The sequence below is a fragment of the Hyperolius riggenbachi genome, chromosome 3 (assembly GCF_040937935.1).
Source record: "Hyperolius riggenbachi isolate aHypRig1 chromosome 3, aHypRig1.pri, whole genome shotgun sequence".
In the NCBI taxonomy this organism is placed as follows: domain Eukaryota; kingdom Metazoa; phylum Chordata; class Amphibia; order Anura; family Hyperoliidae; genus Hyperolius; species Hyperolius riggenbachi.
Genome location: NC_090648.1, coordinates 378932432 through 378960174, shown reverse-complemented (window position 1 = coordinate 378960174; position 27743 = coordinate 378932432). Strand labels below are relative to the sequence as shown.

General features: G+C 45.5%; 1 protein-coding gene across 1 annotated transcript; it reads right to left on the bottom strand.

Moving 5' to 3' along the window:
- Window positions 1-11: 11 nt before the first annotated feature.
- Window positions 12-27743, bottom strand: GPR19 (G protein-coupled receptor 19). The gene is made up of 2 exons (XM_068272892.1): window positions 27528-27743; window positions 12-2415 (listed from the first exon to the last, which is right to left on the bottom strand). The coding sequence occupies exon 2, from the start codon at window positions 2391-2393 to the stop codon at window positions 1149-1151; it is 1245 nt and encodes a 414-aa protein (XP_068128993.1). The 5' UTR covers window positions 2394-2415; window positions 27528-27743; the 3' UTR covers window positions 12-1148.

The following is a 27743-nucleotide window of genomic DNA, read 5'->3' as shown; positions in this document are numbered from 1 at the left end:
CTTTGTCACAGAACGCTCCCGGTCATGCGACTAATGCTCGACTAAGTGCAACTTGGCCAGAGTACTGGGCTGTCCAACGGGGGGCAGGAGCGGCCCAGGGAGATGGTGAGGAACCGAGCGGCCTCAAGAGGGCTGGAGGAAGCCCCAGGTAAGTATTAAACCTGAGACTACTTTCATCTCAGGTACACTTTAAAGGGAACATGAAGAGAGAGGAATTTGGAGGCTGCGATATTTATTTCCTTATAAACAATACCAGTTGCCTGGCTGTCCTGCTGATCCTCTGCCTCTAATACTTTTAGCCATAGACCCTAAACAAGCATGCAGCAGATCAGGGGTTTCTGACATTATTTGTCATATCTGATAAGATTAGCTGCATGCTGGTTTCTGGTGTTATTCAGACACTACTGCAGCCAAATAGATCAGCAGGACTACCAGGCAACTGGAATTGTTTAAAATGAAATAAATATGGCAGCCTCCATATACCTCTCACTTCAGTTGTCAGGAGAATGCATTGATGGAAAGGATTTGAGAGGATTTCACTGCCAGAAATCCCAAAAGACATAAGAATCCAGCAGATGCTTCTAACAAACTCCACCTAAAAAAGAAAAACAACTTCTGACTGTTTTTTTTGTAGTAATACGTTTACAAAAACCTTGGTCTTGAAGGTTTATTGACCCTTTAAAAAGGGTCATGCACCATGAAAAAAAAACACTGAAAACACACATTTATAGAAAATGCAGCATTATAACACAGATCACATGATGTGATGACTTCACCCTTGTTGAATGTCTGGCCAAGCGTGACTTCTCCAAAATGACAGATTTTATTTACACACTGAGAAGCCAGGCTGTTTCCAGACATTAGAAGGAGAAGATTCACTTCCGAGTTCCCGCTATTGTGTCAAAATAAATATTGCTTAATTTATTTATTTCTTTTCTTCTTTCTTTCTTTTTTTTATTACTTTTTTTTTTTACAAAATATATTCCAGCCAGTTTAGTAATATATGTTATTTTGATTCCATACAAACCGCAGCTGCAGGTATTTTTTTCCCCATAAACTCTTTTTCTCCATCCAGAGCCCTCTGTATTGGTGTTGTGCCTGATCATTGATCACAGTTGATATTTTACGCTGTTTTGTGCAAAGTCCAATTAGACAAAAGTGTTGGGAGGATTGGAATCAAGAGGCCAAGCTAGCTTTTTCTCCCTGGCCTGGCGGTCGAAGGAGTCATACACTGATTCTTTAATGGCAGTTTTGCCAGGGATGGGCATTTCACAAATGCCAACATAGTTCCTTTTGGCCATACGGGAGCAGGTGGTGATGGTGTAGGCATTGCTCCTGTAACACTTCATGGAGGACATGCAGAAAGTCTCCTTCATGCCTCTTCGAAAATTGGCATTGTACACAGAGTATAAAGTTGGCTTTGCAGCTGAAGACCCAAAAGAGAGCCAAGATATGGCCAGGTAAGCCAGGCAGCACTGCCGACGGTCTCTCTCATCTGGGTGCCACAACTGTACAATGTAAAATGGCAACCATGACACCAAGAAGATAGCATTGAGCATGAGAAACATTTTGATGGTTTTGACTTTGGTCCTGGGCACGATGTTCATGGTCCTTCTGACACTGAGCCTGTCCGTGCCAATGCGCCAAATATATTTTACTACCTTCTGGTAAAATAGAATTATCAACACAGATGGCACAAGAAATCCAACTAGAAGGTGGGCCACTCCATACACTGCACCATCCCAGGATGGGGGTGGAAAAAAGTTGCAGTGCCCATCCACACTGTCATAAAAGAAGAAGGCCGGCGAGACAAAAGCAGCATCAAAAAGCCATGAGGCCACAATCATTCTCTTGGCTTTTTCCCGGGAAACTTTAAAGCTCAACGGATACAATATGGTGTAGAAACGGTCAAGACAGATGGAAAGGAGGACATAAATTTGCACTCCAGGGGTCAGGTAGTGAAAATAACGAGTCAGTTTACACATGGCACTGCCCAAAGCCCACCGTCCTGAAGTTACTTGTACAAGTGTGAAAGGGGCACTGCCCAAGCTTAGCAGCAAGTCTGCACATGCTAGAGAAACCACAAAATAATTTGTTGTCGACTGAGTCCTTCGACTTCGATGGATAACAAGGCAAACCAAGGCATTACCAAAAACAGACAGGATCCATATAATGCCAAAGGCTAAGCCAGCTGCTGCTATTTCGGCAGGTAAAAGAAGCTGGGTTGGCACTGTGCTGTTCTTTCTTGTGGTGCCATCTCTAAAAAGCCCAGGGATCCACGGCTCTCCACCAGACATGAGGCAGGTAGTTAAACTGTTATTTGGCATCAGATAGAGGACAGTTGGTAGGATGGGATGAGATCTCCGAGTGTCCATTCCATGAACAAATACCATCTTCAGCTAAGAGCTCAGAGGCCTGGAAAATGTGGCAATAGAAGAGGTGATGAGAATATAAGAGAGCACAATAACATTTGAGGAAAGGTTAAAATAAAGTGACAGAGAAAAAGAAGGTGAGAAAACATCAAAGAATGAGTAGAGATGAAGAAACAAAAAATGTAGATATCGGATAAAGATGAAAGTAAAGAAGACAGTATATTGGATAATAGTGAATGGGTGGAGATGAAGTTCTAGAGGAAAAGAGGATATTGGATAATAGAGGAGAGGATACTAGAAAAACAGTAAAGATGGGGTGGCCATTGCAAGATGGGGAGAATTAAGGGCAGAAATGAAAAAGGGGCATTGGATAACTGTGAAAATAAACAGAGGAAGAGGAAATGAAAGAAGAGAGGGCATTGGCAGATATGTGGGACGGAAGAGAGAACATTGGAAAATTAGTGCATATGGACATACATAAGAGGATATTAGCAATGTGTAAAGATTAGGATACACGTAAAAAAAAGAGAACATTGGATAGAAGGAGATGGTGCAGAGAAGAGGATATATGAGGGAAGTTTTAGGATTGGTAGTCAGAAAGAAAGAAGTGATGGATAAAAAAAAATAGATAAAAAAGAAAAAAAAATGAATAGGTGTCCTTTACTGATCATTGCAAAATATCTCCTATATAATTACTAAAATTAACTGCAGGAAAATTTAGCCACTGTGGAGAGAATACAGAAACTGCTGAGGGAAGTCTCACCATTGTGGGAATGGAAACAACACAACACCTGAGTCTGCAGGAATAACACATCAGTGTGGGAGGGGGAGGGGACCCAAACTATTGCAGCAAAGCCACACAATTGTGGGAGAAGAGAGAAAAACTGCTGTACAGAGGTCTCTCCATTGTGTGAGGGCAAGGGACACAGACAACTGCAGGGAAACTCACCATTCTGCGAGGGGCGGGGATTCCAACCACTGCAGGGAAACTCACCATTCTGCAAGGGGAGGGGACTCCAACCACTGCAGGGAAACTCACCATTCTGTGAGGAGAGGAGACTCCAGCTACTGCAGGAAAATCTCACCATTCTTTGAGGGGGAGGAGACACAAACTTCTACATGGTAGTCTCACCATTGTGGGAGGAAAGCAGGCACAAGCTTCTGCATGGAAAACTTACATAGTGCGAGGGAAAGAGTCAAAAACTACTGCAGGTAAACTCACCATTGTGGTTGGGATGAATACACAAACTACTGCAGGGAAAATCAACATTCTGTAAGAGGAGACACAGACTACTGCAGGAATGTCTCCCCCACGTGTCTCTCACCACTGTAGAAAAGTAGAGACACAAACTACTGCAGGGACAGTTCACACTGGCTCGGCTGTGTTGCAGTGTACTGCTGCAGAGAGCAGACATGCTGCAGACAGGATCACTCCAACTGTGGTTATTTTTAATTTTATTATATCTACTCATGATGTCTTTTTATGTATGCAAGCCCTAAATGATGTTACATTTTCACTGCTTTGTTAAAAAGATACATTTTACAATGTTTCCATCTCGCCAAATCTGTTTTTTTTTTAATTTACCATATTTTTCAGGCCTTAAGATGCACTTTTTCTCCCCAAAAAGTGTGTGTGTGTGTGGGGGGGGGGGGAGTAGTAAATGCGTCTTATGGTCCAATTTAGATCAGCTCCAGGTGTCCCCCCACAAGTACAATACACGCTGCAGTGATCTGCTGCATGTTGCATATCCAACCTTGTGGCTGGATAGTGTACCGGCTAAGGGCACTGCTCTTCTTATTCAGTAAGCCAGCACCCAATTAGTAAGGAGTCCTTGGGCAAGACTCCATAACACTGCAGGATGCTCTACTGAGCACGTCCTTAGTGGCTGCAACTCTTAAGTTCTTTGAGTCTGACAGGAGAAAAGTGCTATACAAATGTTAGAATTTGTATTATTAAAATGATTGTAGGAGGAGCAGAGATATAAACTACAGCAAGAACATAACAGCAGTGTGGGAGGGGCAGAGATACAAAGTACACCATGAACACAGTGTTCTCCCTAGAATTTTTTTCCTGCTGGGTGGTATGAAATAGTAGCCCGGTGGCATGAAAAAGTATCCGGGTGGGGAAATATGAGAAAATGCTGGGCTGTTACTTCTGTGCGCAACTCTCCTTACAGCATAGGAAGAGGTGAGCCGATGACAGCCGGGTGCTCATCAAAACTAGCCGGGTGGAGCACCGTGCTAAAAGAGCCTGGGGAGAACACTGTTGGAGGAGCAGAGTTGCAAAGTACAGCAGAAACATTTCACCATTGTGGGAGGGGCAGAGTTACAAAGTACAGCAGAAACATTTCACCATTGTGGGAGGGGCAGAGTTACAAAGTACAGCAGAAACATTTCACCATTGTGGGAGGGGCAGAGTTACAAAGTACAGCAGAAACATTTCACCATTGTGGGAGGGGCAGAGTTACAAAGTACAGCAGAAACATTTCACCATTGTGGGAGAAGCAGAGTTGCGAAGTGCTGCAGGAACATCCCACCACTGTGGGAGGAGTAGAAATGCAAAGTACAGCAGGAACATCTCACCACTGTGGGAGAGGAGCAGAGTTACCAAGTACAACAGTTTTTACATAGAAAAGGACTAGAATATTTTAGAGAATTAAGGCAAATATTACTAAGAAAAAAATTGTTTTTTGAGATAGATGTCCATTAAAGTGTGCCTGTAGTGAAGAAAAGTGTCTCAAATGGGTATTTACCTCAGTAGAGAGAAGCCTCTGGATAATTCAGGGGCTTTCCCCATCCTCCTCCACTGGACCATTCCAGCTCTAGGACCACCTGAAAACCGTTAACAAGCCTTGTTGATGGCCCGGGCTTGCGCAATAGCACGGATCTGATCAGGCTCAGCTTTTTCTGCTGCACGCCAGGCAGATAGCTGCTACTGTGCAGGCGCTAGCTGCCCTGCCCTTGTGCATCAGCACGGTCCCAATCAACTTTAGCTTTTTCCAATGAAGCCTGAGTGGGTCCGTACTACGACGCATGCAAGAGTACAGCCGCAAAGTTCCAGGGGTTCCCCTGCGTTCAGGAAGGGTCTGGAGAAGCCTCTGGGGGATCCAGAGGCTTCCCTCTCCTGAGGTAAGTATCTTATTTTTAATTTTTCCAAGCTCACAGGTTTTCTTTAAGAAATGTATCTTTAAAAATCATTGCTATTATTGAACATTTATCACTAAAGGTCTAAAGTACATGCGAGTCCCAATTGGATTGTTGGAGAAAGTAAAGTAAAGGAAGGGAGAGATTTTTGATAAATACTGTATCCAGGATAGTGAAAAGGTGATTAGGGTAGATGACAAGAATGGATCATTATGAGAGTATGGTATGTATTGCTGTTTAGTTGTTTGAAGGAAGTCTGAGCCCTCTACAAAAAAAGGAATCATGTTTTCTATTCAGGATAAATGCTTGGTCACTGTTTGATACACTGACCACACATGTGTACCACACTAGATCACCACTTTTACTTTAAATCTTTGAAACAATTACTGCGGAGGAGGACATAGAGAGAAAACAAGTTCTATCGATTGGAGGTGGATCATAGTTCCTTGATTGTGAACTACAGAGCTACATCCATCCACTCATATTGGATTGATTGATCAATGCTCTCTAATAACCGGTTGTATCTGTGCTATAAACCAGCAGATCCAGATGTAGAGCTGGATAAATGGGTCTATGTTCAGGTTGTATCTGTGCTATAAACCAGCTGATATGGATGTACATGTGGATAAATGCTTCCACATTTGAGCTGCATATCAGTTCCACATCTGTGCTATAAATCTGTTTGTACAGATGGATAAATTACTCAATCTTTACATTTAGGCTGTTTCTGTGCTATGTATCAACCAGGATCTCTGAATCTAGAGTTGCATAAAAAGCTCTTTAGCTAGGCTCTATCTTTTCTATAAATAATCCAGCAGATCTGGATGTACAGTTGGATAAATGATTCTATGTTTAAGCTGTATATGTGCGATAAAACAGCCGATATGGATTGTACAGTTGGCTATTAGCGCCTCAAGGAATGATGTGCATGGCTCTACATAATTTCCTACCGTATAATGATAGATAAATGTGTGTGTTTGTTTATTTCTCAGTCTGTGATGGAAGCAAATGATGGAAGCGAATGCCGCTCTGTCAAGAAAACACAATTGTACTTGACTTATTAATTGCTGAAAAAGACTGCAAACAGAGTCTTATTCCGGGGGATGCTGTCCTGTGCTGCGCTCGTCCTCTGCACACACCCTGCATCTATGACGTCCAGGTTGCCATGGCGCTGCCTGAATGCAGCACGGTGCAATGGTCATTATGCGACCTTGGAGACTGTATGGATAAAGATGAAGGGTGGGGAGGATGGAGGAAGGAATGGAGGTTGAAACAGTTAGCCCAAAAGACCCTCTGTATCCAGCTTGTGCTGATTAACCCCCACAGCTCTACAGACCTGAACAGGCATGCCAGTGACGTCAGTCCTAGCAGCCAAAACAAAGGGAGCGTCAATGCTTCAGCAGCAGGAGATGCCCACAGATAGATGTAAACAACACAAATGTGCTTTTAAAAGGAAAGGCATTGAATGATTTATAAGTCTTAAGAAAAGACAACAACAAAAAATAAAACACTGTCTCCATCACAAAAATATAGTGAATAAGGTGATTGGACACCTGCACCTGCAAAAAAAACTTCCCCAAAAAACAAACAAAAATATATTTAAAAATCCTGCCCTGGGTGGAACTGGCTAACATTCATTCTGTATTTTTTCGCTGGTCAGCGCTGTGTCTCACTTTGGTGGTTGCAAACTGGACTCATGAGGGCCAATTGTGATGGGGTAAAAAGTAAGGAGCCGGTGCTCCAACAAAGTGGCCTACATCATTGAACTAACATACATTACACTGACTTTCCTGTCTTTTGCCTAACATTAACCTCTCCTCTTCTGTGCCTAACACTAACCTCCCCTCTCCTCTGCCTAACACTAACCTCCCCTCTCCTATGCCTAACACTAACCTCCCCTCTCCTCTGTCTAACACTAACCTCCCCTCTCCTCTGCCTAACGCTAGCCACCCCTCTCCTGTGTATAACACTAGCCCCCCTCTCCTATGCCTAAAACTAGCCTCCCTCTCCTGTGCCTTACAATAACCTCCCCTCTCCTCTGCCTAACACTAACCTCTTCTCCCGTGTGCCTAACACTAGCCTCCCCTCTCCTGTGCCTAACACTAGCCTTCCCTCTCCTGTGCCTTACACTAACCTCCCCTCTCCTGTGCCTTACACTAGCCTCCTCTCTCCTGTGCCTAACACTAACCTCCCCTCTCTCCTGTGCCTTACACTAGCCCCCCCCCCCCCCTCTCCTGTGCCTGACACTAACTTCCCCTCTTCTGTGCCTAACACTAACCTCCCCTCTCCTGTGCCTTACACTAACCTCCCCTCTCTCCTGTGCCTTACACTAGCCCCCCCCCCCTCTCCTGTGCCTGACACTAACTTCCCCTCTTCTGTGCCTAACACTAACCTCCCCTCTCCTGTGCCTTACACTAACCTCCCCTCTCCTGTCCCTAACACTAACCTCCCCTCTCCTGTGCCTTACACTAACCTCCCCTCTCCTGTGCCTAACATTAACCTCCCCTCTCCTGTGGCTATAACTAACCTGCCCTCTGCTGTTCCTAGCACTAACACCCTCCCCTGCGTTGCACTAATTTCTCCTGCGTCTTACACTAACCTCCCCTCTCCTCTGCCTAACACTAACACCCCCTCCTCTGCATAACACTAATCTCTCCTATGCCTAACACTAACATCCCCTCTCCTTTGCCTAACACCCTCCCTCCTCTGTGTTGCACTCATTTCTCAGGTGCCTAACACTAACCTCCCCTCTCCTGTGCCTAACACTAACCTCCCCTCTCCTGTACCTAACACTAGCCTTCCCTCTCCAGTGCCTAACACTAACCTCCCCTCTCCTGTGCCCTACACTAGCCCCACCTCTCTTGTGCCTGACACTAACCTCCCCTCTTCTTTGCCTAACACTAACCCCCCTATCCTGTGCCTTACACTAACCTCCTCTCTCCTGTGCCTAACACTAACCTCCCCTCTCCTGTGCCTAACACTAACCTCCTCTCTCCTGTGCCTAACACTAACCTCCCCTCTCCTGTGCCTAACACTAACCTCCCCTCTCCTGTGGCTATCACTAACCTCCCCTCTGCTGTTCCTAGCACTAACCTCCCCTCTCCTCTGCCAAACACTAACACCCCCCCCTCTCCTCTGCATAACACTAATCTCTCCTATGCCTAACACTAACCTCCTCTCTCCTGTGCCTAACACCAACCTCCCCTCTCCTGTGGCTATCACTAACCTGCCCTCTGCTGTTCCTAGCACTAACCTCCCCTCTCCTCTGCCAAACACTAACACCCCCCCCCCTCTCCTCTGCATAACACTAATCTCTCCTATGCCTAACACTAACCTCCCCTCTCCTTTGCCTAACACTAACACCCTCCCTCCTCTGTGTTGCACTAATTTCTCCTGTGTCTAACACTAACCTCCCCTCTCCTCTGCCTAACACTAACACCCCCCCCCCTCCTCTGCGTATCACTACTCGTTCCTCTGCCTAACACTAACCTCCCCTCTCCTGTGCCTAACACTAAACTCCCCTCCTGTACCTAACACTAGCCTCCCCTCTCCTGTGCCTAACACTAACCTCCCCTCTCCTGTGCCCTACACTAGCCTCCACTCTCCTGTGCCTAACACTAACCTCCCCTCTCCTCTGCCTAACACTAGCCACCCCTATCCTGTGCCTAACACTAGCCTCCCCACTCCTCTGCCTAACACTAACCTCACTCTCCTGTGCCTAACACTAGCCTCCTTCTCCTGTGCCTTACACTAACCTCCCCTCTCCTGTGCCTTATACTAACCTCCCCTCTCCTGTGCCTAACACTAGCCTCCCCTCTCCTTTGCCTAACACTAACCTCCCCTCTCCTGTGCCTAACACTAGCCACCCCTCTCCTGTGCTTAACACTAACCTCCCTCTCCTGTGCATTACACTAACCTTCCCTCTCCTGTGCCTATCACTAACCTCTCCTCTCCTGAGCCTAACACCAATCTCTTTTACCTATGCATGTAGGCTACTTTGACGCTGGCAGAACATCATTGTGAATGTGCCCCAAAAGTTTACTTTAATAGATCAGCTGGAACATCATTCAGCTCATCAAAACAGCGTTTCAGGTGATAAGATACAACTTTCTTCAAGCTCTGTGCACACAGAAACAGCAGTAAGAGCAATTATTAACCTCCCTGGCGGTTTATTTATTTTGCCAGGGAGGCTGCGGGAGGGTTTTTTTTAAATTAAAAAAAAAAATATTTCATGCAGCCAACTGAAAGTTGGCTGCATGAAAGCCCACTAGAGGGCGCTCCGGAAGCGTACTTTCGATCGCCTCCGGCAATCGAAAGTAACAAGATAGGCCGCAATGAGCGGCCTATCTTGTTTCGCTTTCCTCGTCGCCATGGCGACGAGCGGAGTGACGTCATGGACGTCAGTCGACGTCCTGACGTCAGAGCCGCCCGATCCAGCCCCTAGCGCCGGCCGGAACTGTTTGTTCCGGCTGCGCTGGGCTCGGGCGGCTGGGGGGACCCTCTTTCGCCGCTGCACGCGGCGGATCGCCGCGGAGCGGCGGCGATCGGGCAGCACACGCGGCTGGCAAAGTGCCGGCTGCGTGTGCTGCTTTTTACAGAATTGAAATCGGCCCAGCAGGGCCTGAGCGGCGACCTCCGGCGGCATACCCCGAGCTCAGCTCGGGATTACCGCCAAGGAGGTTAAATGCGTACCTCAGACCTCTATTTTCATTTATGACTAAACTATAATAGATGTTATGACATGATTAAAGGGAACCAGAGACGAACCTATGCTAAAAATTAAAAAAAAAAAAAAAAGATGTTATACATACCTGGGGCTTCCTCCAGCCCCATAAGATTGGATCGCTCCCACGCCGCCGTCCTCCGCTACCTCGAACGCCGGTATCGGGTCCCGTCACTTTTGCTGGATGCGGCCAGTCTTCCGCATGCACAGGGGCTCCCTCTGGCTTTGTACGCATGCGCCTGCGCAGTACGGAGGGAGCGTACTGCGCTTGCGTCGACTGGCCGAAATGACGGGACCCGGTACCGGCAGACAGAGGCAGCAAAGAAAGGCGGCGTGGGGGCGATCCAGGCTGATGGGGCTGGAGGAAGCCCCAGGTATGTATAAATATGTTATCTTTTCATCTCTGGGTCTCTTTAAGCTTGATCAATACCCTGCAGCCTTCACACTAATAATGCAACTATGATCCATTACAGGGTTTTCTGAAGACATTTGAAAATCCCTAAGCTGCCTATCACTTATATGCATTCCCCTTTACAAGCAGTCTGTACACTTCCTTCCACTGTACACCAGCACTGCTGTAGATTTGCCTCCTAACCTTCAGTATTCATATAAACGACTTTTGATTAATGCACAGATACCCTCAATCATACAAGAGAGTCCAACTAGCTTGATTCATAATATATTTACAATCGGCCAGAGAATGCATATTTATAGTCTTGAATACTCAAACTTTTAGTCCAAGAAACACTTTGATGTCTGTTATTAACACATCAGGTCTGAAGATCAGAGATCTCAGCCCAGGTAAGCATAGTAGAAAGCAGATACCTTAGCAATACTGTCACACACATATTCAGGTATCACTCTAGTGAGGATTCCAGAGAGAAGCAGGGAAAGCTGTTCGTCAAAGGGGTAGCACTGCAGTAGTGTTGGTGTACAGCCATCAGCATGCACAGGCTGATGGTAATGGAATGTACATGTAAACAATATTTAGCCTGGAGGTCCTCAGATCACTTCAGTCAAAATCATTTACCCATTCTAACTGCGTTGTTTATGAGCTATTTAAAAACACTATTAATACAGGAGTACTGAGGATGCCAGAATGTGGGAAGACATAAATCATAACACTATTTTCTCCTTGTATTCAAAAGTACTGCATTTTCCTTTTATGCCAGGAATACACAATTCGTTTTTTCGGCAGATTTACTGGCCGATCGTTTTTCCGTTCAATTCTCTGATCGTTTTTCTGAACAATTTCCGTTCACTTCTATGAAAAATTGTTCAGAAAAACAATCAAAATATGGCTAATTATGTTATTTCATAATGTGGAGAATAGGTGAAGCATGCTTATATTTGAATAACAGAGTAATGTGAATTCACCACATTATTATTTCGACCCTTGTGAATTTATGCACACTTAAATATTCAGATCATTACTTTACAAAATCGATCGGGAGCTGATCAGTCAAGTTGAAAAAAACCTGTGTGACCTGTCACTCTGAAAGCAAGTTGCACCGTGTATACCAGCAATTTCTACAGAGAACCTGGTCGTGGTGAAACCTTGCAGAGCAACAGATCTTCATAAAACTTTACGTACACTATGAGACTATTAGACTGTACATTATGAGATCTCAGGAGATCCCTGTAGGGTAACAGATCTTGCTGAATGCCTTTAGATTTGAGTTTTAGAACTTGGTTAATCACTGTGTTCTACCAGATCTCAGGAAGGGCCATATCCTATTCAAGGTGATAAGTAGCTTGCAGATGCACGGGGGCTTCTAAACTGTACGGCGACCCGACGGGGAGCTCTGGGGGTCTCCTTATTAAAGGAGACCCCCAGATGCTGCGGCGACGACGTGCGTTAGCTAGTTTAGACCTCCTTTTTGCAGGTCTAAGCTAACGCTCATGTCTGCTGGGAAGCATCGCTTCCCGGAGACATGATAAGGGTAATTGGATTCCGTGGTAAGAACTCGCTGGGCAATTATATCGCCCAAGCGAGTTCTTTTCCGCCTGGGGGGTCTAAAGTTTAATTAGATTAGGCGATGCCCCCATCGCCTAAGTTAAGAACTTGCCAGTGCTTAGTGCTGGCGAGTTCAGCAATAGAATATGGCCCGAAATCTCTGCAGAGTATCATTCCTCAGAGTACAAAATATGAGAGTATTCTTGTACAGTACCAGGTTTCAGGAAATCCCTTTAAAGTACCAAACCTAAGGTAATGTCTGCAGAGTATCAGATTTCAGTGAATCTTTGCAGCGTACCAAATTTCAGTGATTCTCTAACGCTAGGGAATACATCATGCGGTTTTTCAACAGATAGATGACTCACTAGATACTTTAGGACAGTTTTGATCTGATTTTCATTATTTTTTTTAACAATTTTTTCATAGAAGTGAACGGAAATTGTTCAGAAAAACGATCAGAAAATCAATCAGAGAATTGAACGAAAAAACGATTGCCCAGTAAATCTGCCGAAAAAACTCATTGTGTATTCCCGGCATACAGGATTATCCAAGACATTTCTGCAGCCATACAGGGTTGTAGAAAATTTCCTCACCTATGAGGAAAATTAACGGGATCAAATTGTTTTTTGATTCATACTTAATAAGTGGCTTATTTTTTTATATTGCTATTGAGCACTATTGATCTTTTCTTATTCCTATACAATTGTACTGTATGGTTACTTTTCTTGGGGGGGGGGGGCTTTAATGCCCCTGTAATGCCAAGGATTTCAAGCACTGAGAATAAATCCTGGCGAGTAAAGCCCTCATCATCCGCATCTAAAATTCTTCACATCTGACCTGGTTGACTTTGGAACCTGATTCCAATGCATTACTAAAAGATCATGGAGACTATACATTATGGTGGCAGCGTTATTCCCTCCTCTACATCCTTTTCCGCTATCAATACTTCCTCCTTCCAGCTGTAAAGTAAGAAGTATCAGGAGAATGTAGAGAAGCATGGAATGCTGGCACCAGAAGTGGCAGCCAGGGTGAGTTACACCCAGTTCCAAGGCCTGTGTAAACTAATGATCAGTGTTTACTCAGGCAAAACTGAATTTTCTGCCCACTCATCCTTAGTGATCAATCCAACCATTAACCTGCTTTTCCCAGGTTTTCAGGCCTCTTGCACACTACAGGCGATTCCAGTTGTGACACAATTTCACGTGATTCCGATTTGGTCCTGCAAGCTGCGTTTTTTTCTACGTTTTTCTTCTTTTGTTGATAACATCCAGGGAAAATCGGAATCACAAATCGGATTTGCAATTTACAGTGTGTAAGAGGCCTCAGTCAGGAAATTAAACCATACTTACCAAGAAGCAGCCAAAGGTATTTATGATTAACCCAATCCCATGTTTTGGCCTGATCCAATCCCAGCAGGTACTTTCCTCAAACAGCAACTCCGCAACACCACTCTAAGATCTCCCATCCTCTGTGCAGTATGGTAATACATTGCATGCAATGCATTACCGCAAAACGTGAATGTTAACAGGTGCAAAGAAGCATACTTTTCATTGACTGTTTGCTTCACTGTAAGCGATGCAAAGCAGCCATAATGTGTTGTACACCTTTTTTGTTCCATTGCGGTGCATTCTTGCTACACAGGGAACACAACGCAACGTCCCAATGTAATTGTGGCCAAAAGCATACATTTCATCTTATCTGCATACGGTAAATTGTCAAATCGTCTCTCCCTATAAACGGTGATATCAAGGAATTGTAAAAACAAAGAAATCAATATGAAATATTGCTTGTCATTAATCCTTGCAAATTGTTAAAGCGTATCTGCAGTGGCATGTGAAATGGGCCTGATGCACTAACTAGAGGTGATACTGCCATGCAGAGAGAGTTACGCTATTAGCACTGTTTCTGCATGGCAATATTACTGCTAGTTAGTGCATCAGGCCCATAGTGAGATAAATATATAGTACCACTCCTACTTAGAGCTTTTGCCTGTGTTTTCGTTTTTATTATTTTTTATTGCATGGGTTAATAAACCAGTGCTTTATCTGTAGAGTTGGAGAAGTGGAACTTCAGCACTTCACTGAAAAGTAAATAGAGCTGAAAATACTTGTATCTTATTGAACAAACTTTCCTGATACCGTCTTTTCCCTAAAATAAGACAGCCCCCTAAAATAAGACCTATCTTATATTTCAAGCACACTTGAAATATAAGACGTCCCCTAAAATAAGACTCGCCCCCCCCTCCCTGAACACTTTCAGTCCAACGCAGGAGACTTGGGCGCAGCAGTGAGTAACTTCAGCGCTGTCAGAAGACGGAGCTGAAGTTACTTATAAAACACTATAATTCGGCCTCCAGCAATTGCTATAAACCAAATTATTTCATTCCCTACCATCCATGGCGGTCTGGAAGGAGAATAGTATTTAATACGGCCGGGACTTGTGCAGCAGCAGGATCATCCATATATCGGCTGTATCCTGCGCCCAAGTCTCCTGCGCCGGTTCCTCTCGTACGCCTCCCCCCTCCCCCACACGCTCTGCCGCTGTGGCTGATTTACGTCTTCTGCCCCTCTCTTCCAGAAATTTGGATCCCCCTGCAGGCTGTGGCTAACGCTGTGCATAATTTAGATGCCTCTGCAGTGAAAGCAGCTAAACTTGAACAGTAACAGAGCCCGTGTACAGGAAGTGATCTCTGTTTACTTCCTGTAGAGGGCAGCGCTGTTACCGTATAACTTTAGCTGCCTTCACCGCTGATTGGAGCCCAGGCTGAATTATGCACAACGCTAGCCACAGCCCGCAGGGAGATCTGAGTTTCTGGAGGAGAGGGGCAGAAGCAGGGGAGGTAAATCGGCCGCAGCAGCGGCTGCATGGTGGCGGGGGATGGTTATCTGCTACTACTAGCTAGGGGATCTGGCTATAAACTTAGGGGATCTGGCTATATGCGTGGGGGGAGGGGGATCTGGCTATGTACTGAGGGGATCTGGCTATGTACTGAGGGGATCTGGCTATATACTGGGGGATCTGACTAAAGAGGGATATGGCTACCACCACAAATATAAGACCTCCCCGAAAATAGGCCCTAGCAGATATTTTTATGAAAAATTTATATAAAACAGTGTCTTATTTTCGGGGAAACACGGTAAGAGGAGGAATTGCAACAGCATAGGGTCTGACAATGGGTCCAAGATTTTCTTCCTGATACCTAATGGCAGAAAAGGTGCCATTGCCTAGCCTGCAGAGGTCTGTCTGTCCCTGCATGGATATGCCTCCCCAGATCATCACCCAACACCAAACCAGTTATGATGAATGATGTTAAAAGCAGCATAACATTCTCCATGACTTCGCCAGACACTTTCACATATGTCACATATGCTCAAGGTGAACCTGCTCCCATCTGAGAAAAGCACAGACCTGCCAATTCTGGTATTCTGTAAATGGAAGAGCTGGCAGGCACTCGGGGTATGCTGTAAAAAAGCGGTTTCAAACACCCAGACTAACTATGTGCTCAAGATCGTGGACAAAGTCTATGCAAAAATCTGGAGGAAACAGAAAGGATCTGGCACTATAGTTTTTAATATTGCAACAGTTGAACATGTGCTGGCAAATTGTAGTGTCAAAAACACACATAACAGAGAACGATCATACTTGATCAAAAACATCACAAATTAGTGACAGAAACTGTCTCTGTTCTCTGTTGTGTGTTTTTGACACTACAATTTGTCAGCACATGTTCAACTGTTGCAGTATTAAAAACTATAGTGCCAGATCCTTTCTGTTTCCTCCAGATTTTTGCAATTCTGGCATTCTATGGCAAATGCCAATCCAATAAATGGTGCCAGGCAGTGAACACAGGGCCCCTTAGATAATGTCAGGCTTCTCTGTGAAACGATAGGTGTCAGCAACCAGAGAGAGAATCTGATTCTTGGCGATCTGCAGTAACCCCAAGAATACAGATATACCTGATTATTGGGGATCTGCAGAATCGCCAATAATCAAATATGTCTAACCTCTTGACACCTGAGTGTGTAAGTGTTTTGGTGCAACAGTAACCTTTGGACCACCGGGGTAGCAGGTGGTCCAATAAGTAGAGAAGACTCTACTGCAGTCAAGGACACCTGGAGAGGGAGTCCCTGATAAGGAGCAGTGTCCCCTCTGTAGAGCAGGGGACCCCTGCGGAAAGGCTGTACACCCTGCGGGGGGTGACAGCCAGAAGGTCAGACAGGCCGGGTCGGCAACAGAGTATCAGATATGCAAAGTACCAAATCAGAGATCAGAAGAATAGTCAGGAACGCTGCAGGTCATAACAGATATCAGAACAAGGCCTAGTCTGAGGTGTGAGGTCCGTGATCTCAACACCCTGGAACTATGCTAGAGAATAACACAGATGATATACAGTATTCCTAGTCTGGGGTGTGAGGGCCGTGATCTCAACACCCTTGAACTATGCTAGAGAATAACACAGATGATATATCGTATTCCTAGTCTGGGGTGTGAGGGCCGTGATCTCAACACCCTGGAACTATGCTAGAGAATAACACAGATGATATACAGTAACTGGCTAAGTGTGGATTCCCAGGTCCTCCTGGTTCCACCACACTGAAGGATCTGACTAAGGTCTGAGTGCTAACACATAGGCATTCGCAACGCCAGACAACCAGCAACTGAACAGCAGGAGATATATATAGTAAAGCGCTCCACAGCGCCGCCCAGCTCCCATCAACCAATCACTGACTGAGCAGGGATCAGCTGACCGCCCTGATCAGCTGATCTTCCTCCTATTGGTATAAAGAGCTTGTCTTGCAGCGCGCGTGTAGCTCTCCATCTGTGTGCACTACTAGGTCCAGACAGCCCAGACACATGTTGCTGCGGGGAAACCGCCGCACTGGACACGGAATCCGCCGCCTTACCGTCAGAACACGCGGCGGCCCCCACGCCATTCCTCCCATGTGCACCACCAGTTCCAGACAACCCAGACACATGCTGACGCGGACAAACCGCCGCATCAGACGCGGAATCAGAACATGCGGCGGCTTTTCCTCTATTCATCACACTCTGTCTTCCCTTGTGAAGTCTATTTCTGATTGTTTGGTCAAGGACATTCACACCAGAGGCCTGCTAGAGGTAATTGTGTAGGGCTCTGGCAGTGCACATCCTGTTCCCCAAGGCCTCATGCTAGGTACACACTATTATATTTTCTGGCAGATTTACTGTCAGATCGATTATTTCCAATATGTTCAATATGCTTTACAATCGATTTCCGAGCATTTTCCAATCGATTTCCTATTGGAGTGAACAGAAAACAGTCGGAAATCAATCGGAAGATGCTCGGAAATCGATTGTAAAGCAGATCGGACATGTTGGAAATAATCGATTTGACAGTAAATCTGCCAGAAAATCTCATAGTGTGTACATAGCATCAAGGAGCAGATACAGGTCATGCTAATAGAGTAGCTGCCTGTCTCCTGTTATCTACTCCATGCCATTTATGGCCCATACTCACGGGCTACAATTGTCGCCCGTGAGTATGCGCCGTCGCACGGGCGCGCACCCCGAACTGTCGCCCGTCGCTGATGTCGCCAGGCGATTGGCGCGGTCAATCGCCTGGTGGCAGTCGCCGCCGCAACTGTCGCTAGTCCGCGTGAGTACGCGGACTAGCGACAGCAACCTCCATTGAGGTATGCGGAGCTTCCGGCGGGGGGAGGAGGAACGTCGGCGACAGCTTCCGTCGCGCCGCTGGTCCCTCTTCCGCATGTGTACGGAAAGGGACCTGGCGAGGAGCTGTCGCCGGCCTGTCGCCCACACGCTCACGTGTGCTGGCGACAGGCCACTTTTGCAGCCCGTGAGTACGGGCTATAAGACATGCAGGGAGGCACATCAAACCTTCTGGCAATGGCACGTATTGAAGTACTATCCTGGAGAAGTTGGACTATTCCATCTGATGAGAAAATTGCATTGTCTGTACCAGCCTTTACCTCATCTATGCAGTACCAGGGACTGCCTTAAAGTACTACTATTGCAAAAATAATCTAAAAATTTAAATACAAGTGTACACATACCTATTGGAAGTACTTTTCTCATAGATTAAAATGTACTATACATTACTTTTCTCCTATGCTCCTGTAGCTTACAGTAAGCAGTAAACATCTGACAGGTTTTGGACTAGTCCATCATGGGGAATTATCAGGGTTCTATTATTTCAAAAGCATTTCATTAACGGCATTTTCTCAGTCCAACTGCGAAAATAAAGCAGATTGAGTAGGCAGCTTGACCGACATCCAACACTAGTCCAAAAGACTGGTCAGACTTTTACTGGCTACTGTAAGTGACAGCATCATAGGAGAACGTCATTTATAGTACATTCTATTCTGGGTGAAATGCACTTCTTATAAGATCACTCCACAAAATGTTTAATAATCATCGGTAAACAGGAGTGTCAAAGTAGCTGTATTGGTGCAATTGTTGAAAATTAATAACAATGGCTCCTGCTCTGTACAGCTAATTATGTATACTGTAAGGGACGTTTCCAGTAGGGCTGTTTCTGCCCGATTTCATGCATACAAGTACAGATCCAGAATCTCAGCCTATTGAAATCCATAGGCTTCTTCCAAATTTTTGAAAAAAATCTCAAGCACTGCTTCAGAATTCTGGACAATGCAAATTATTTGCTGGCTACAGATTTAAATAGGAAGATAATTTTTAGTAATATTAAAGCGGACCTGAACTCAGAACTTCCTCTCTGCTCTAAAAGATAAGCAACAGCATAATAGCCTTTAAACAAAAAACTTATTTTTACAGCTGATAAAAGTCCCGCAATAAATCTGCAGTGTGTTTACTTCCTGCTTTTATAGAAGCAGACATGGGTTTTATGGCCCATACATACGAGCTACAATTGTGGCCGCAACATGCGGCGGGCGCGTGTTGCGGCGACAGGTCGCTCGTGAGTATGCGGCGTTGCACGGGCGCGCACCCCGAACTGTCGCCCGTCGCTGATGTCGCCAGGCGATTGGCGCAGTCAATCGCCTGGCGACAGTCGCCGCCGCATCTCCGCCGCAACTGTCGCTAGTCCGCGTGAGTACGCGGACTAGCGACAGCAACATAATAGCAAATAGATGGCGCTTCCGGCGGGGGGGGGGGGACAACAGCGACAGCTTCCGTCGCATTAGTTGCCAGGTCCCTCCGCCGTGTGTATGCGGAGGGACCTGGCGACGAGCTGTCGCCGGCCTGTCGCGCACACACTCACGTGTGCTGGCGACAGGCCACTTTTGCAGCCCGTGAGTATGGGCCATAACATCCTGTGTTTACAAATTAACTGCTCTGCCAAGGCAACCCAGATTCCTAGACTGACACAGCTGAGAGATCATGCATTTGTGCTTAGTCACAGATGAGGAGGAATTAGACCGCCTAAACTCTCTAAGTACGGTACATACAGGATGCATTTCTCAATGTTTTCCTTCTGCCCTGTGCAAGAGTCCAGGTCCACTTTAAACTGCAAAAATAGATGTATGACAGTGATACATGTCCATAGCAGTTGTATAATGAAACTATAATTTCCCTATCAGAAGATCCAGTTTAGTTTCTACTAACTTAGACACTTAGGGGTCTCGATAAAGCCTGTTCTCTAAAATTCTGAAGTTAAAGCTAGATAACATTTCACATTCCTGTGACCAGATATGTTTAGACCTGATCATTCAGGGAGATGAAGGAGGCCGACAGCATAAGGGGACACCTGTATACACATCATCTTTTCATGAATGACATTTTGGGCGAGGAAAATCTAAGGTGTGTAGAGATGGGCTAACTCCTTGTGGGGTGGGTTTGACAGCCAAATGGTGAACCCAAGAGCAAGCATTCTCCAAACATGAAGCACACTGCAAGAAGTTTACCCCTCACAGTGCTGGAGCTCTAAACTACCGACTGGCACCCCTCTGCGCCTCTACTGGCCTGCTCACACTTCTGGCAAGTGAGATGGGCTGATATCACTGCTCAAGACATGCCAAAGGAAGCAGAGAGAGCTGAATGGGCAGGCTAAGATGGACAGTGTGCAGAAGATCAGTAATCTGTCTGAGTTCACTGAGCATACAGCTAAACAGAAGGTTGCTCTCCTACACACCACCCATTCAGCACCCTCTGCACCAGTGTGTCCACGGTTGGTAAAGTCAGCCCATTTCCTGAGTGCGAGCGGATAGAGGAAGGGGCAGAGAGATGCCAGCCAGGAATCAGGCGGCCCGGCAGTTTGATGGATGAACTTTTTGCACTTCATGGAGTGCAGACCTGCGAGCAAGGGTTCGCGGACACACAAATCCCAGCGTGACCGTTTGTTCATGAATCCATTCGCTTAGCCAAACCTTCATCCCTAAAGGTGTGTAACTCTACTGATGCAGAAAAAATAAAAAGTGGCCACAGGTAGGTTCTAAGTAGGCTTTGTATTATATGTAACCATGTTAATCTCATGATGTCATATGTCAGTTCAAATACCCTTTAAAGTGAGTCTGTAACAACATTTTCAGCCTTATATATTCTATCCTATAAGTTTCTATACCTGTTCTAATGTGGTCTGGATTACTGCAGCCTTTTCTAGTTGCATTGTCTCTGTAATATATCTAATCTTCTTTTCTTTGTCGACCCAGGGAGGAATGGTCTGCCTCTGTTGTAATAGGTACAAGTTATGCACGCCTCTTAGTAAAGTGGCACTCAGTGTGTGACAGCTGGGGTGGGAGGGATGGAGGGGCGCACTTTGGTGTCTCAGCCTTGGGTGCAGGTGGACCTTGTCCCAGCTCTGCAGTACACAGTTGTATAAAACAAAAGTCTGTTTATTTTGCAGCAATAACATAAACAGCTTTACTCCAGCATAAATTGGAAAATACATGGCAAAGCTTGCATCAGCTTTGTAGTCCATATAGCAGTAGTGATAGTCCAGCTTATTCAGATACAGTTCATTTAAGCCAAAGCCATACAAACAGCAGTCCAAAGTATGGTTTGGCTCGCTCAGCAATGTCTCCCAAACAGACTTGTCAGGAGCTCAGCAGTACACATTTTTTTTTTTTTATAAGCTTGTCTTGGCTCCTGTTGCATGCAACAGGAGTCCCGGTTAGCCAGGCGATTAGCCCCGTGCACGGAAAAAGCGTGAGTGCCCTAAAGCACCCCCACAAAACGTGCACGAGTAGCCACGGGCCCCACAATACAGCAGGGCCCTTCCGGTTGTTCCCCGAAGGGAACCTTCCCCCTTTGCCATAGGCTCAGGGGGTGGCATCCTCCAACACCCGAGGGGTTGAAGGATCTTGGAGTCCTCCGAGGAGGACCCCAACTGTGCCCAGTGGTTACCCAAAGGGCCTGGCCATGTGGCATCCCACATGGTCCGGGTGGCTCCCCCGAGAGGGAGCCGGGTGGGAACCGAAGTCCCCGGTGCCAGCAAGCTGGCCCCGACCTTGCGGCCGGAGTGATAAAAATTCCGCACTCTCCCTAGCCAAAAGGCCGGGGAGCTGCGTTAGTTGGCGATGCATAGCTCAGCAGCACACATGCTCCTCCACATCAACTCCACCCTTACTGCATGTGAGCTGCTTTGTGATATGCAAATAGGTTAGAGCTTCCCTTCACCTCTACAGAAAATCAGGTGTGCACCTGGGTGGAATGGGAAGGCCCGCCCTTCCTTCCCTCTCATTCTGGGAGTTCGGCCTTGGAAAAAACAACAAAGGCAGCAACTGGCTTCCTGCCAAACAATACCCGGACTCCCTTCCAGGTACATATCTCATTTTTAAAAGGACCACAGTCCAAATAACGGGGAAATGTACCTCCAGTCCAGCACCCAGGCCCGATGACCCCTACAATATACTTACATACACACATATTAGTTTGTGTGTGTGTATGTATGTGTGTGTGTCTATATATATATATATGTATATATATACTTCCTGGTTAGCGCCCATGTTTTTTGTTTGTAAACACTGCCTAAAACTGGTGATTAAAAGCCAGGATCGCGGCTGGGATCGGCGGAAACGGCAAAGAGGGATCCAGGAGATCACAGTGACTCGATAGGTACTGTATGTTTTTTATTGTACGAATCGGACAGTACAGATTCTCTTCAAGACAATCTGCTAATGAAGACATTAATTTATTAGGCCAGATTAGTCACCCTGCTTACATTGGAGGTCAGGGCTCTGCCCCAGCACTGATACTTACAGTGAGGAGCAGGAGAGTTCACATGCAGCTCCTAATTTTATGAATTCTTGCACAATTTTTAAATTGGAGATATCTTACATTTGTACACAGTCACATCACCTTATTATGACCACCTGCCAATATCCAGAATAACCACCTCTGGCAGCACAGACAGCAGCTAGATGCCACGGGAGTAAGATGCTGAATGGTGGTTAGTGGTATGTAGAGCCATGCAGACTGTAGTGTGTCTGACAGTTGCTGATGGGTATGCCAACTACCTTTATTGCATTACATTAAATAAGTTAAAAACATAGCAAGGGGAGTCCCTGGCAATGAGCAAAGCAGAAGTAAAGAAGTGCAAATTCACAATGCAGAAGTCTCTTCATCAGAGTCTACAAAAAAACCTAAGGAATCCATCAGAAGGGAGAGGCCTGGGTGGATGCGGCAGGTGTGCAAAGATGGGGACTTCAGAATACAGAGATCTCATTATCAGAGGAATCTAGCCCCCCATACCGCTACCTACCTACCCACACACTGCTACCTACCTACCTACCAAAACTCATACACTGCTACCCACCTACCTAAAACCCCACACACTGCTACCTACCTACCAACCCACCCAGTCAACCACTGCCTGGGGACACCCTACTACCTATACTGGGGCATTTTACCAGCTACAGTGATGTGAAAAACTATTTGCCCCCTTCCTGATTTCTTATTCTTTTGCATGTTTGTCACACTTAAATGCTTCTGCTCATCAAAAACCGTTAACTATTAGTCAAAGATAACATAATTGAACACAAAATGCAGTTTTAAATGATGGTTTTTATTATTTAGTGAGAAAAAAAAACTCCAAATCTACATGGCCCTGTGTGAAAAAGTGATTGCCCCCCTTGTTAAAAAATAACTTAACTGTGGTTTATCACACCTGAGTTAAATTTCTGTAGTCACCCCCAGGCCTGATTACTGCTACACCTGTTTCAATCAAGAAATCACTTAAATAGGAGCTATCTGACACAGAGAAGTAGACCAAAAGCACCTCAAAAGCTAGACGACATGCCTAGATCCAAAGAAATTCAGGAACAAATGAGAACAAAAGTAATTGAGATCTATCAGTCTGGTAAAGGTTATAAAGCCATTTCTAAAGCTTTGGGACTCCAGCGAACCACAGTGAGAGCCATTATCCACAAATGGCAAAAACATGGAACAGAAAACTCATCCGAGAGGCCACTAAAGACCCCAGGACAACATCTAAAGAACTGTAGGCCTCACTTGCCTCAATTAAGGTCAGTGTTTACGACTCCACCATAAGAAAGAGACTGGGCAAAAACGGCCTGCATGGCAGATATCCAAGGCGCAAACCACTTTTAAGCAAAAAGAACATTAAGGCTCGTCTCAATTTTGCTAAAAAACATCTCAATGATTGCCAAGACTTTTGGGAAAATACCTTGTGGACAGACGAGACAAAAGTTGAACTTTTTGGAAGGTGCGTGTCCCGTTACATCTGGCGTAGAAGTAACACAGCATTTCAGCAAAAGAACATCATACCAACAGTAAAATATGGTGGTGGCAGTGTGATGGCCTGGGGTTGTTTTGCAGCTTCAGGTCCTGGAAGGCTTGCTGTGATAGATGGAACCATGAATTCTACTGTCTACCAAAAAATCCTGAAGGAGAATGTCCGGCCATCTGTTCGTCAACTCAAGCTGAAGCGATCTTGGGTGCTCCTGCAGGACAATGACCCAAAACACACCAGCAAATCCACCTCTGAATGGCTGAAGAAAAACAAAATGAAGACTTTGGAGTAGCCTAGTCAAAGTCCTGACCTGATTCCTATTGAGATGTTGTGGCATGACCTTAAAAAGGCGGTTCATGCTAGAAAAACCTAGATGAGTGGGCCAAAATTCCTCCAGAGCGCAGTAAAAGACTCGTTGCAAGTTATTGCAAACACTTGATTGCAGTTATTGCTGCTAAGGGTGGCCAAACCAGTTATTAGGTTCAGGGGGCAATTTATTTTTCACACAGGGCCATGTAGGTTTTGAGTTTTTTTTCTCACTAAATAATAAAAACCATCATTTAAAACTGCATTTTGTGTTCAATTATGTTATCTTTGACTAATAGTTAACGGTTTTTGATGAGCAGAAACATTTAAGTGTGACAAACATGCAAAAGAATAAGAAATCAGGAAGGGGGCAAATAGTTTTTCACATCACTGTATACTGGGAGCACCTTACCACCTATACTGGGGGGGCACCTTACCACCTATACCGGGGGCACCTTACCACCTATACTGCGGGTCACCTTACTACCTATAATGGGGGTCACCTTACTACCTATACTGGGGGGGGGGCACCTTACTACCTATACTGGGTACACATTACCACCTATAATGGCGACACCTTACTACCTATACTGGGGGCACCCTACATACTTATGGGACATCTGGCCACCTATACTGGGGGGTTGGTACCCACATCTGGCTATATAGTTGTGACTCCACCCACATCTAGATATGGCTACACCCACTTTGCCTCAGAGGAGCTCACAATCTAATCCTACCATAGCCATATTCTAATGTACTTCCATATTATAATTATGTATTTATGGGCAGCACGGGGGCGTAGTGGTTAGCGCTCTCGCCTTGCAGCGCTGGGTCCCCGGTTCGAATCCCAGCCAGGTCAACATCTGCAAGGAGTCTGTATGTTCTCCCCGCGCCTGTGTGGGTTTCCTCCGGGCACTCAGGTTTCCTCCCACATCCCAAAAACATACAAATAAGTTAATTGGCTTCCCCCCTAAAATTGGCCCTAGACTACAATACATAAACTACACGATACAGACATATGACTATGGTAGGGATTAGATTGTGAGCCTGTCTGAGGGACGGTTAGTGACAAGACAATATATACTCTGTACAGCGCTGCGTAAGATGTCAGCACTATATAAATACTAAATAATAAAATAATAGTAATAATAGCACTGACATCTTCTGCAGCACTTTACAGAGTACATAGCCATGTGTCTGACTGTCCTCAGAGGAGCTCACAATCTAATCCTACCACTGTCTCGCTGTCACGCTCACTACTTATCCTTTGCTTTTTTTTTGGGGGGGGGGGGGGGTGTCTGGGGATAATCAGCAAGGGGTGTCAAATACCCTAGGTACACCACTGCATGAGATATCAAATTTAGGTGAAGTGACCTTTAATTACATAACAATATAGAATACTCTCCTACAGCCAGGCAGTGCAATTAGGCCTGTTAATTCCTCTGTATTATTAATTACTGGCTGTAGCAGCTGTCTACTGGGAAACTATCATCTCTCCTATGTATTCATCTCATGAGGGAAGCACAATTACAGCTCCATATCCATTTCTAGGATTCTGGGGGAACAATTCTGTGTTTGGGGAGTACATAGAGTGTCTGCAGGCTCCATTACTATTGCCAGGGTAACAAATACCCCCAAAGTTCTCAGACGTGACCCTCCATCTCAAAGGTCTAGGGATCGTCTAAGCACACTGCCCCATTGCACTAACGTGTCTGACTACATGAGAGACGTCTCCGGCCTATGTCAGGTCTACGCTGTATAATACATTGTGCAGTGGAGGCTTAGATTCCATGGAGGCCCCCATGCAATACACTGTGCAAGGACCACACTCCCTTCTATGGAGGTAAACTGTGCAAAATGTAGGCACATCTTCCACTGGAGTTTCCTTTATGCTATACAAACTGCAAAGGGAACCATGCCTAATGGGGGGCCTACATTACGCAACCCACCTTCCATGAGCTATCCCTATACTGTACATTGCACAGAGAGTACCCCACCTTCTATAATGCTTTACCTATACTATAAACTATGCAGGGGATGTCCAGCATCCCCTGTTCTAGTAACTACAGAGTGTTCCCCACTTCTCATTGGGTGTGGCTCTATATTTTACACCACTCAGAAAGAACCATACCTTTCATTAGCACTTCCCTATATTTAACACTATACAGAGGGTATCCCACATTCCACTGGGGCTCCCAAACTTTACACACTGTACAAGATGAGCATTTCCATGGTGGTTATCCCATATCATGCATTGTGGGGATGATGGCCTGTAACCCAAGAGATATCCCCTATACTACACAAAATACTTCACATCTTCCATAGCATTATGTCCTCTCTATATTTTGTATGCAAAATGTTCCCTGGGCCTCAATGTAGATCAACTACAAGCATCCCACCTCCCATGCACTGAGATCTCTGGCTTATAGGTCTCATGTGCTATATAAACTTGGGCACAGTAAATGCCATATAATTCTCTGTACAGGTCAGATATACAAAGCGTTATTCCAGCACAGCACTGGGCCCAAAAATCACCCATATACATGAATCTCTGATAGTAGACCATGCATATTAGTAATATAATAAATAATACACTTCAAATGTGAGATTTATGTCTGTGTGTGTGTGTTGCACTTATGGGGATGGAGATGATAAAGTGGAAGGGGATGGTGAGTGATGGAGATGATAGAAGCTGATGAAAACATGGGAAAGGAGATCGCATAGGTGGTGATGATGATCATGGGGATGGAGATGACAGAGATGATAAATAATGGACATGGAGAGAATAAGGGTGATGATGATGGGGATTGGGGATGGTAAATATAAGGGTAACGAGGTATAATCATGGTGAATGATGGCTATAACAAGAAGAGTGAAAGAAATGACGGATGCTCAGGGAGATGAGGAGGATGATGATTGAAGGCATGATGATGAGGATGGAGATGATGATGATGAGGGCAGTGGAGATGATGAGGATGATAACTGTGTTAGTAATTGGGATGCGCTGGTAAATAGGGTAAGATAAAGAATCATAACGAGGGTGATAGTACATTATGCTGATGATGATAAGGATGGAGATGAGGATAATAAATAATAATGGTGAGGAAGGATGATATGGATAGAGATGATGAGGAAAACTGGTGAAAGAGACAGAAATGATGTTAGATACGGAGATGATAATAGGAATGAGGATGCTCAGAGAGATGGAGAGAGAATGATGATGATGGAGACTGTAATGATTAGGGTGATACACGTAATGATGAGAATTATCACTACAGAGATGCTGAAACCGATGATAAGAGTATTATATTGGGGTTGATAAACGCAGAATGAGAGAATGATGACGGATCGGGCTCTAACCTGGCGGCCTCGACGTCTCATGTCCTCCTCCTAAGCGAGGGGGGAGCGTAACCCCCCAGACTGCATCCACCGCGATCAACTCGCCTCCATTTCTCAACGCTACGATTAGCGCTCCCCAGCTGCACATAGCACGACTGCAACAAAGATCGGGGCTGTCCCAGCGAATTCCACCCCCTCCCGCCCGGTCACAAAAGGCGGAATCTAGCCTCCAGTGTT

Bases quoted from the DNA above. Each gene is read 5' to 3' on its own strand.
- GPR19 (XM_068272892.1), bottom strand. From the start codon at position 2,393: ATGGTATTTGTTCATGGAATGGACACTCGGAGATCTCATCCCATCCTA.